At 37.0% G+C, this 13040-nt stretch overlaps 1 protein-coding gene across 1 annotated transcript in view; it reads left to right on the plus strand.

Moving 5' to 3' along the window:
* Positions 1-13040, plus strand: part of ANOS1 (anosmin 1) — a 141744-nt gene that overhangs the window by 70400 nt on the left and 58304 nt on the right. The window contains exons 3-4 of the mRNA XM_065856196.2: positions 5219-5281; positions 8489-8711. Of these exons, the coding sequence (XP_065712268.1) occupies positions 5219-5281; positions 8489-8711 (286 nt within the window). The remainder of the gene's footprint in view (positions 1-5218; positions 5282-8488; positions 8712-13040) is intronic.

Genomic DNA, 13040 nt, shown 5'->3' on the forward strand with positions numbered 1-13040 from the left:
CCTGATGTGTCTCCTCAGTTTGACCATGAGAAATAGCTTCAGTAAACAAATCCTTTATCTCCTGAGTCGTATAGTAAAGAAGAATAGTTGTTCAAACCATACAAAAGAAAGAACTGTTCTGTGATGTGATATTGCTAATACCTGATACTGTTCTACCAAGCCAGCATGAGATTAATTGATTTGGACTCAGTAAATATTCAATTGTGCGTTTACTTTTCTGAAACAAAACAAGTTTGTCCTGCAGACAACTCAGAGTCTACTTTTTGAGACACAGAAAGTAACAATTTGTATTCATCTTTATAAACAGTAGATGTAGATTTTAAAAGAATCAAAATCAGTTATTTCTCTCTCACTGCCTGTTTATGTTTTGTGTTGTGTTTACTGCCACTGTGCTAAGATTTACAAATTGAAAATCACTTTTCTCATGGTTCCTTTGGGTGCAGTTGTTTATTTAAGTGTATCCATCACAAGGAGATTCTCTCTAAGACTGATGGACACTATATTCTCCTTTGGCTGTAGTTAAATTCCTGACCCCAAGAAAGTTCTCTGTGCAGTGCCTGATAGTGGGTACATGCATTTTTCAGGTACTTGTCTTCATGGCATAATAGGTTTTTAAGAGACCATACAAAGAAAGGTATTTTTCCTTTTTTCTTTAACCATCTAGGTTCCAGTTAATTGAATACCTTAGGACAGCAAAACACTTAAATATAGATTGTAAATGTAAAACATTAATTTCTGACCTTGCTGTTGTGAGCAACTGGAATGATGAATGATACTAAAAAGAATAATTATATCCAGCTATAGTGCTTTGTATCTATTCTTTTTGTAACAGCTTACATATGACTTATTCCACTTCGGTATTTGAAGAAGTCTTACTAGACAAAAATAGTAAAAGTAGACTCTTCCAGTCTTAAATAAGTGTTTGCTGTTTAAATAGCTATAAATGTTTAAATTCAGCTACTTAATTCAAATTCAATATCTGAATAAATATACAATATTTAAATAAATATTTATTTCAATACTTAAATGAAGCTTTGCAATTCACTAGATTTTCAAAATTGCTGTGTTGGTGTAACACTTTCTTGTTTGGGTCAAAGGCAACATTTTCTAAGCAAAAGTAATGGAGGACTACTTTGAAAACCCCTTTCCTGAATAATGCCTATATCATATGCTAATCTCATAGTTGCTGTAGTTATAGGTTGAAATTAGAACAAAAAGACTGTCTAAGAGGGCCCTTAAATGGAATTTAAAAAAAAAAAAAAAAATTAAACCAAAAATATTTTAAAGCAATAGTAATCCTTCTTCCTTGAATAAAAGTGTTTTGTCCTTGTTCCTAATTTTATACAGTCTGATCATTCACACATCAATAGTAATATCTGATGTACATATATGTATGACTATGTGTGTGTGCAGAAGCACACACACACAAACTTGGAAGGATGACAAATGCTGCAGAGCTTTCTATTAGCACTTCTTTTGGCTTTTGATGCAGTCATTTAGTCCTGAATAACAACTGTGCAGCAGTCTGGATGAGTACAGAAAGCCTACAACTTCCACATTTGACCATAGGAGAGGACAAAAGAGGTGCTTTAGGAGGATGCACTTCATCAAGGCCACTCTGATTTACATCCATCATGTTCTGGAGAATGCCACTGGCCTGTAATGACTGCTTTGGTGCTGTGTTTCATATCTCTGCCCACCCTGCTCCCAGCAGCAGAGCAGCCTTTATGGTGGTGCCAGGGCAGCAGTTGGTCAGTGGTCGCTCCAAGGGACCAGGACATCTGCCACATGGACTGCTGGGATGCTTCCCGCACCACTGCCCTCCTGCCTGCTGGTGGTCTGCCACCTACATACCTACACTTAGGTTCTGAGGGCAGGTGGTAACATCTGCAAGGTATTTTTTATACATAAAGTCAAGACAAAACCAGCTGCTGCTTGGCTTAGATTTCTCCTTATCCTGGGTAGAGGATTTCAGTATCCTTTTAATGGGCACACGCATTTACACTAATGCAGAAAACCTGGATGTGTTTAACTGGTGGGTGGGAATAGCTTTCTCGTGGCTGTTTTAGGTATTTCTTTGAAACATCTCTTATTGGTGAGAGATGCAGAATGCTTTCCTTTCAGACATCAAGGCTAAGCTGAACACCAGTGAAATAACTTCTGTTGGTCTAGAGAAGCTTTGAGTCAGGCCTTTGCTGAATTGCACTGAAATTATTTCTATACTTTCCAACTTTTAAATTTAAAGATGCATGCTTTTTTTTTTTTAAGTCTCTGAAGACTTGCATTTAAGAAAACAGATTTTGTTGTCACTAGTTCTGACTCACATTGCCTTGATTTTAATTTTTATTATGCAAAGAATGATACCTGTCAGAAAACATTCAGCTGCTGTTGATGTAAGGCCTGGTTCCACTTTTTCTTGAGAGAATTCTTGACTTGGTGCTTGCCTTGGCTAAGTGGACTAAAAATGGCGGAGATTCATAGTGGAGGGAGAAATTGTGTGCTACAGAGCTGTGCACAACACTGCAAAATGTATGTTCTTCAGTGAACTCATCTTGATGCACATCCAAAGTATGTCAAAGATGAGAAAAAGCCCACAACCCTTTGCAGATAAAAGATGCAGCTCAGAGTGTCACATGTAAATGGGTGAGAAAGCTTAACAGAACTAAGCTGACTAAAATTCATAGGGACAGAGGGTTTATTGGAAAACTGAAATGGCTGGAAAAAGACAAATTTATGTACAACGTAGCCCTTCTTCAGAGCTAGTGTGTATGTAGCACATTGGATCTGGAACACATTTGTTTGCACATAAAAACCATCAGGAGAGACTTTATGGGGAAAACAGGTATCTCTCTACCTGAGATTATTGCCATTCAGAGGATCAAGCTCACCAGGCAGTGAGAGGGATCTCAAGATCTCATCTGATGTATAGTTTAAGCCAAGGACTCAAAGGTTAGACCTGGGTCCGAGCTTCCAGCTTTTCCAGCTTCCCACTGTAGGGGAACCTCATAACAGAGTAGCTAAGAGGAAAAGGCACAAACCTTAGTGTTTGTGAGGTGCTCTCATCTCTGTTACTGCAAGCTTAGTAACTACCTCTTTAGAAGGACAGTCCCAAACTCTTCTAGTGCAAAGTTATTAGCAAAATTTCTGTCTGCCAGCAGTTTTTCTCCAACCTACAGAATGGTACAGCTTCGCTGAAGATAGGCAGTCATCTTCTGCAGCAGCCCATGGGACTAGGCTAAGTCCAATGCTAAGTCCAAGTCCTCATAGAGCAGAAGTAGGAAAATTTTTTTGTTTATATATAGGCAAGAGTGTGTACTCAAATCAGAGCATGCAAAGCTTATGATGGAGGCCTTACAGCTTGCTACAGCATCTGTTTTCCTTGGAGTATTCTGAGAGCAATGGAATTGCCAGGTACTGCTCAGCCCTGGTTCTTTTTGTTCGTCTTCCCTTTGAAGTGTCTAGGCTGAGTTGTCCATCACTTCTGCCTGTGCTGGTGGCAGGAGATGCTGAGCTGAAAGTAGCCTGGGCTGTGCTGAGTGATTATTAAGGCAGAGCGGGAGCCAGACAAGTGCTGGAGCCTACTTACGTTGCAGGTAAAGACATCCTGGTACAAATGCCTTGAACAAACTCTCTTAAGCATACAACGTCTTGGTATTTCCTTCCAGGAGTGCCAACTCTTCTGCTCTAGAGCCTGCAATGATGGTTGTCCAGCAGCACAGTCAACCTGAACCTGGTCCTAGCTGTCATCTCAATATTGTGGTTATGCTGGTTTAGATATGGTCTGTGTGACTGTGAAGCAAGAATTCAGATAAAACAAGGATATGGAAATCCTGACAGCCTTGGGGACCACTGACAAAGTCTCACTGTGGTCAAAATGTTGCCCGTTTTATTTCTACACCTTTTATGTCTCTGTAATTTGGGGCTACATCCATCAGGCAGTTAGGAGAGTTCTCAAATTGGCATGACAGTGAAACTGAGCTCAAATGTGTAATAATTGTACCAGTGGAGGAACAACACTCTGAAATTAATTGAACTTACTGACTTCAGTGACATTTTATAATATATTCTTCTAATTACTCTGTATACAGCAGACTGTGAATTCTGAAGAGGTAGGAATTGAGTCTAAAATACCAAAATATATACAGTGAAAATGTTTGAGTGGCATTTTTTGGTACTGAAATATGTAACATCTGTGGCTAATGATTTTATTATATTTTTCAGGCTTTGTTGTTAGTAAAAAAAATGCCCAACTTTTAAAAGCTTATTTTTTCAGTACATTAATGATACAGGTAGACAACTGAGATAGCACCTATATGTATTCATGCTTGGTTTTGGAAAGTATATCCAATCTATTACTATGTATAAGAGAAACAAATGATATAAATAGTGAACAGTGTGTCAAAGACCTTTCTTTCTCGTGCAATAATGATCTTTCCACTGTTACCAGAAGGATCGGTTATTGGTAACTCCCAGCAAAGCTAGTATTTTCCAAGTTCATATATCTAGCAAAGGAAAAGGTTTCTGGATGTGAGTCTAAATTTGTGTTTCAGCTGCAGTAAATGCTCTTAATGGTGTGTTTTTTCTTTATGCTGTGCTCTGAAGCTTGACTCTGGTTTGCAGAGTTTGAATCTCAACTCTCTGTATAACCATTGCAGTAGGGGTTGAAGGTGAAGAAATTATAATATGGTACTTGAAATAAAGTGGTTTTGCTAACAGACCAGTGAACATTGTCTGTTTATACAGGAATAGTGATTGAACCTCTGCTGAGTTTACTCCATAGCTTTATGAAATAGTTTCTTGCTTGGGAAGGCAATGTACCCATCTAATCTTTAGGCTGGTCAGCAAGAAGATTTAACTTTCTTTAGTTTAGAGTAGTGCTTTTGGCATTGTCTCTGTGATCCGGTGACACAGTGTTAAATGGCATTATGACCTAGATTCAATAAGGTGGAAAACAGGATGGCAAATAAACAAGTGAGGCAATTGCCTTGTGCTGTAAGAAATACTGAAGATATTTCTTGTAATCTAACCATGCCTTGGCATGACCTTGCTCTTACACCATACCTCAATGACACAATCTTATCCTCAGGAGAAGTGGATTTTTAAAGCCTGTTATTAACTTCCTATGGACCAAACAAATAACTGGAGAAGAAAAGGGGTCGTTTGTGGTTTTTTCTTTCGTTCTCCTCCTGACACTTCTCTGCCTCCTGATTCTTCCTAGTGCCTGGAGCCCTGCAAAGAGTCCTGGGACCTGAAGAAAAATCATTGCCAAAGCTTCTGTGAGGTATGTCAGCCCAAGGGCACACTTTATCACTTTGTTCTAGCTGTCTTTTTCCTTTGAATATTAGCTTCAGGCAGACAGCTAACAAACATGGGATTTTTACAGCATCTGCCTTCATTTGAATGGATACACATATGACAATTTAGCCATATTAAGTCTGACTTTAAGAGAAAATGGTTTTTTTTTCTGACCAAATGATTTAGCTCAACTTGAAGTTTTAAGACTTTATACAGCCGCATTTATATAACTTCTCTCAGAAGGCGCTGTTAAATCCCTCCTGTAAGTTGCTATTTCTACCACACACCCTTCTGTCTTTTCTGGCCGTGTGTAAGAAAGAGTACCTTTGTTTAAAAGACAAAATGTCATTGTGTAAAAATCCTTGTGCAAGGTAGCCAGAGATGATGGCTTTTCTGTATGTGAAGTTCAATCTGATTTTTAAAAGAATATGTCTTCAGAAGTAACTGGATTGTGGATTCGTAGTTCAGAAGATTACTACGAAAATACGTAATTATTTAAGAACAAGTTTTGGAAAACTGTTTCTGGATCATGTTTCAGAATAACCTTGTTAATATAATTTCATGTTTCAGAATAACCTTGTTAATAATAAGCAAACCTGCATCACTTAAAGTAATACAAAAAAGGAGATAGTTTTATTGGATTTAGAACATGGCTCTGCTGAGTCCGTAGAAGTCAGCTGTTACAGTTTTTAATATAAAATGCAAGTATCATCTCAATAGAAAGTTGCTTTATTATAACTAAATAAATATAAAAATACAACATCATTTAAGTCTATGAATCTGGATGTTTATGATGTGGATGTTTATAAAAAAATAGAAGTGACCTTAACTGATATATTGATCTCACTGATATACTGGTTTAACTCCTCCCTCATCACTATGGGCACTCTTTTGCTGGTACAAGAGCATGTCTTATGTTTAGATGATTTTGAGCACCATGAAGATGATTAGGAAAAGCTGTAATGTCAACTAAAAAAAATTTAGATCCAAATATGTGTAAATAGGGATTACGGGATTACTGATTTATGTAGTTACATTAGAAGACAAAGTAAGAATTTCTCATGAAAACCAGTCCTTGAAAGAGTTTTTTAACCCAGATTAATTGCTGCTTCCTCATATAGAAAACTCTAGGGTAGTGTAATAAAGCAGTTTTAGTGGATCTAATTTATACCATTCTCGTATATCACTTCTCACTCAGGCTGTGTGTTTCCAGATATGGGTGAAAATACGTATAAAATTGGTTTAAAAGGAAAACATTTGTAGAACACTGTTCTATTGTAGTTAAAAACAGTGAGCATCCCTCTTTGATTAGTGTTTTGTGGTTGAAGCTAAATTTAGAACTTCAAAGGCCTATAATGAAGAGCAACACATTTAGCAGCTAACTGAAAAATGAGCTGTGAAATAGGGTGAGGAGGAGAAGCCTTGAGGACGTATAATGCCTCAGGGAGCTATGAAGTTTTTAATTAAGTAGCTGCAAATTTGTGATGTTTTAGGATTTGAAATTAGCTTCACACACACACACAAAAGCACGGGACCACTTTCTCTCAGGCTCATGAATGCTCTGTAGCCATTGTTTGATTGAATTAAATGAGGCTGTTTTCCTTTGAGATTGTTTTCAATCTTTTTGTATTTTGTAAAAAATCTGGAAATAAAAATTTAGCTTTGTGTTACTCAAGGTCCCTGCTTGATATGTTACTTCTTATCTACTGAGTAAGTGTGCTGATGTTAAAGGAACCTTATGTGTGAAGAAAAAAAGGAAAAACATTATTCGACTCTTTTTTTTTTTTTCTTATAAGTTAAGTTTCCTGCTGGTTTAGCTTCTTAACTGGCTAACCATGGGATCAGGTGCCTTCCAGTGTGGGGTAACAGCAGGAATGCATATTCAAGGATCACTGGGATCGAGATGAAAAATGAGGACTGCTCAATTTGCAGCCTTTAGGCTGGTTAAGCCATAACGCCCACACGTGTCCTTAAAAGCCTAACTCAAAAAGTCTAGACTGTTCTATAGGACAAGATGATAAATGTGACTTTGGAGAATAAACTGATACATAGTCTGTGGGACACTTGGGCCTCCTTAATGGTGAAGAGTCTTTCTCATTTCACCAGAAATATGAGAAGAGTAAAAATGAGAAAATAAAACATTCAAATACGGAAGGAAGTTGCAGAAGTTAAATGAATAGTTGGATGGAGAGTGAGTTATAATTCCTGTGTAGGCTTTGGAATCTGTAAATCAGATCTGTCAGAGTGTAAAGCTTTTGGTTCATCTGAGATAGAAAGAGAGGCCGTAGATAACCCCAGTTACATGGGTTGTCCGTCTACAGACCTACCAGTCACTTGTAGGGAATCGCTTTAGCCATATTTGCACCAAACTAAATAAAGCACCAGATAAAAGAGGAGATGAAATTCCAACATCACACACGGTGTTCTGCCCAGGGTACTAGATGCTATTTTTAATACAATTTTAGGTGAACCTTGCAAATCTCTGAGTGGTCTCAGAGATGTCTACGCCTTGAAGCAACCTCTCACATATCTAGGACTTGAATTCTCAGAGAAGTAGCATTTACTTTGATCTTTAATCAATATGTTTAAGGCTTACTTTAATCTGTGTTTTCTGCTGATCATTTTATCAGAAATTACTTCCAGTTCCATGAAGAGTTCTACAATTACTAATATGCTGGCGACAACATAAAGATACTGAAAAATCTTCTCTTATCCCGCTCAGTTCAAACAGTATACAGAAACAAGATTTCACTTATTTATCTAGAGTGGCATTACATCAGATATTGTGGGTAAAGTATTATGAGGTTCAAAGGGAGGAATGTGGGGTAGTCCAAAAAATAGACTGTCTGACCATTGCTTCCCCTTCATTTTTGGAATGTTTTTAATCTGCCATTGAGCAACTTTGTAGCCAGCCAATGTGAAGAAAACAAGGGAAAGCTGGCAGATATAAACAACTATATTCCATTAAAGATGGTGGTCTTACTTGAGGGAATTCATCATTCTGTACTTGGAATGTTTTTTTAGAAGTGGCTTGAATATGTAAACCTTCAGGGATAGTCTTGCAAAACCCAAAAATCTGAATTTTCCTTCAGAAAGTCTTGGAAAATGTACAGCTTTTTTTTTTTTTTTTATATATTTTTTTTAGTTCTGTTCCTGTTGAAAACCTTATATAATTATTTTGTTTTTCCTTTAGCCTCTTTTTCCCAAGAAGAATTATGAATGCCTAACTAGCTGTGAATTCCTTAAGTACATCCTGTCTGTGAAGCAAGGGGACTGCCCAGCACCTGAGAAGGCCAGTGGTTTTGCAGCTGCCTGTGTTGAAAGCTGTGAAGCTGACAGTGAATGTTCCGGGGTGAAGAAATGCTGTTCCAATGGATGCGGTCATACGTGCCAGATTCCAAAAAATCTGTACAAAGGTAGTCATTTTTAGTATGTGCTCATACTGGGCTAATAACTTCAGGCCACAATAACATCTAGAAAAACAGGACTTTCCTTTCATAGAAGTTTGTATGGGTGGGTAAAAAAAAAGAGAGGTGCCTAGGAAAGGTATAACTGGACACTGAAAGGGTAGAACGCCAGAGAAAAATGTTGCTCAAGTTTCTGTTTTGTCTTGTGTTGTTTTTTCCCCCCTTATGAAGCCCATGTCTGGAAATCTGTGGAATGTAAACATGTGGCTATTATGAATCATCTTAAGCAGAACAAACTTGCCGATTTAGATGAAATCTCAATTTGATGCAGATGAGAGAGAATGCAGCAGGATAATATTTAACAATAAATAGTTCAAGTCCTGCTGATAGCAAATAACATTTATGATTATAAGCCAAACAGGTAGAACTACCAAATACGAAGTGGGAGATAATCTGGTAAAAGAACAAACCAGTGCAGTGTGTTTGGCATTGATGTTCTTAATGACTTAAGAACAAAATAGTGAAAAGTTATAATATCCACATATATATTATTCATTATTTAAATCTAAGGCAATCTTATTCAAAAGTTTTAATTGAGTCCTGAAATTCAATGAAAAAGGTTCTCCTTGACATCTGTTGGCAAGAACATACAGACTAAGAAATTATTTGCTTAGACAAACTCCAGATATTAATTTGTTGGAATTTAAAAGCTTTATACATGGAAATACTCTGAAAATGTGCTCCTAATGCAGAGCAGTGAGCATTTATGAAAGGCATTTTCTTGTTCCACAGAGTTGAAATGTTCTGTTAGAAATCCATTCTCCTTATTTCGGTGAAAAAAAACTAAATCCTAATCGGTTATGCTTCTGATAGCATGGGCTCTCTGTGAAGAGCCTAATCAGCAGAACTCTGAACTAAAATTCAGGCCTAGGTCCAAATCCAGACTGTTTTCCATCTGTGGATGGAAAAATGGAGAAATATGTGAAGGAGATGGTAATTTTATTTTGAAGTTCATTGCTTTAGCTGAAATGTTGATACATCTTTTTGAATGTCCCTAGTGATGAGAATGTATGTCAGAAATAATGTGCTTTGACTTTAGAATCCTGTCTTTGAGTGTACAGGATGGACCATCAGGAAGCACTGTCTTATTTTCTTACATAAATGGAGAACATTTGATCTAGAAGTCACAGAGGTTGAGTAAGCATAAAACTGATGAAGATATTACTCAAAGTATTTTGAGGAGCAGGTCGTACTGTGATCCAGATTTTCAGTGCAGAAGCAAAATTCTCTTCCAAGAGACTTCAGATCAGCCCCTTTAAAGCTATAAGCAATTAATACACTCTTATACACAGCACCTTTTAAAATTAAAATAACTAAAATGGATCGCTTAGTTATTTCTTTTGTCTTCTAGATAAAAATGGCCATATTGATAAACTGCCATTCATATTGCATGTGTAACAATTTACATCATCAGGCTCAATACCACAACTACAAAGCATTCCAGTAAATGCAATAACTGGAAAAATTAAAAACAAACCAACCAAACAAACAAAGACATGGAAACAAGACAGAATGCTTTTGTAGAGGACACAGGATATGACAGGGTATGATATGATATATAACTGCACACTGGCAAGTCTAGTACTGTTCACCTAATTATATAGGAGCAGAACTAACCTTCTCTAACATCTTATCACCTATCTGCAGGAGGTGCTTGCTTGTAAGAACATATATGTCTTGCAGAGGAAGGGCAAGCCCAATATCGTACTGCCTTCTCAGCTGATGAATTCAGCTAATTAGCCTGTTCAACCTGTCTTTCTGCAACAAAGGACAAATAGAATCGGAGCAGGCTTGCTCTTCCTTTCTTCCAGGCATAAATGACCTTACTGTCACTAAGGAAGAGTAAACTCTGCAAGCATGACTAAGATCTATTGAATAAGTTTAGTACTTATTCTTATCATTTTGACAGCACTCACAGCTGGAAAATAAACTCAGATTGCATCTAAGAGTCTACAGAAGTTCCTGTAGTTTTACTGTTAATCAGGCTCTGGAGATTAGTTACAACAATAGATATAAAATACCCATCTGATTTGCTGGATGTACAAACTGGATTTGCCCTCTAGTATTGAATGCTGAAGCCCAGTCCTAGAATAATATTAATGGCAGTACCCTGCCACCAAAGTCATATATTGCAAGTGTTCTTGGATTAACTTAAGAAGTCCAGTGACTTGTTATTCTGATTGTTTATTGGCTTGCATTCACTATAATCTTCACACTGTTTGTTATCATTGTATTTTTTCATCTCTGTTGGGAATATTACTATTCAGTTACATAGTCTTCACATTCTTCCTTTACTGGAGGTATTGAATCATCTCTACTACTCTTCTGTCATCTGCCTTATTCACGTCTTTTAGGTCGTCTCAACTAGTCAGGATTTCAGAATGTCTCCCGTCTCCATAGCCTAATTTTTTTTTTTATATGTGAACGTTGTGATGTTATAAATAACAGTAAGTGCCTAAAGTAGATGTGGTACTTTAGAAATAGAAGCAATATTTCTGCTTAGAAATAAAATAGTTTAAAAATGCAGAAAAAGAAGTGAAAAGAAAGGGATGGAAAATGCATGATCAGGTTCACTTTGTCTAAATGCGCATATACATCCCCAAATAAGGACAAGGATATGTATCTTTCTACACGCAACTAGTGACAGCTGAAAAAATTATCCATCACCCTTTTCCTGTTCAGAAGCTAGTGGTCTCTCAGGTGTGATGATACACCTACTTGCGTGAACTTTCCAGGACCTCTTTTTAATAAAGATTTTGGGTTCATGCTTTCTAAACCAGCCTAACTAATTTTGACTGAAATACGGAAGGGAGCAATCCATACAGGAGACCAAACTGCAGATCTAGGCAAGATAAATTGTGAAAAGTAGATTATGACATTTAAAGGGTATGTTGGTATGACAATATCGTAACAGGATAACTGCAGCTAGATGGTCGCCCACAGTTTAAATGCTCCTTTCATGCTTTCAGAAAAACAGATTTGTATTTAAAAAACAGTGTACAGTTTTAAAAGTACACATTTCTGAGTCTTTGAACAACTGTGTTTACAATTGTACTAATGCCATGAATGTATCCTTTGCTGTCTGAAACCTTTCCATGGAAACTTTTTTAATTCCTGGGGAACTAATATTTAAGATACAGATTCTTATGATGGCCCAGCATGCTTTTATTTTTTGTGGCACAGAGATGCATGTGCTGTTTGAAAGACACCTTTAGAAACATTTTTCCTGGACTCTGGTATTGCACTCATAGAGCAATCAGTGATTTGAATTCTTCAGTTAAGCACTGCAGGCTTCAGAGGGCTAATTTGTTCCAGCAAGATGAAAGGGCTGACCATTTACATAATAAAAAGCACATTGAAGAGTAATTGGATCTACACATCTGGATATTAAATTGATGTTGCTCGTTCTACAAAAGTATTTTGAAATGCGCTTGTGCTGTGCTCTCGGTGTTTGCGCTGCTGTGCTCCATCTGCACGCAATTCCCTACCAGCAGAGAGGCAGAGATACTCGCAATCAAGTGAATCCAACTGCCCCTAATGCAAAGCAGATGGAAGTTTTCTTAACATGCAAATTCTAGGATTATTGTACATCATAATTGAAGAAGGATTTTTAAATGTGGAAATTTGAACTGACATGTTCTGTGATGTTCGTTATATTAGACTAAGACTGCTGGCTGCTGACGGTTATCCAGGTTTTAAACTGCTGCGATAACCAGATTTACATACTCGATTTTCCTCAGGCTAATTTTAGATTTTGTCAAGGGCTACAATATCAGTTTTCATTTACTTATAGCTAATTGTATATTCAGGTTTAGGAGAAGACCTCTTAAAATATGGAAACTGTTTGTTCACCTAAGGAAATTTTATTACTCAGTCATCTGTGGCAGGCTGAGTAGGAAACAGTTTATCAAACCAACACATACAGCTGGACTTATGTGGACACCCACTGAAATGACAAAATAACTAAAGTGCATGCGATAACTTACTAAGAAGGTTATATGTCAGCATAGAAATCTTATTTGTGACATATCCTGAAGTGACAAAATGCTACACACTCAAATATGTGAGTACCTAAAGTCTGTATAGAGAAAAGTATCTAACACTTGATTAGTTGATTTAATCAAAAGATGCCAAATTTGAAGAGTTGTTTTTTCCTTCAAGCTACTGCAGATATTTTCAAAAAGGTGTTGTTACCATCAGTAGAAACAACAGAAATAGCTGTCCTTCAGTTTCACTGTGTAATGAGAAATTACTGTAAAATTTTAGAAAGACATCTTT

The sequence above is a fragment of the Patagioenas fasciata genome, chromosome 1 (genome assembly GCF_037038585.1).
Source record: "Patagioenas fasciata isolate bPatFas1 chromosome 1, bPatFas1.hap1, whole genome shotgun sequence".
NCBI lineage: Eukaryota > Metazoa > Chordata > Aves > Columbiformes > Columbidae > Patagioenas > Patagioenas fasciata.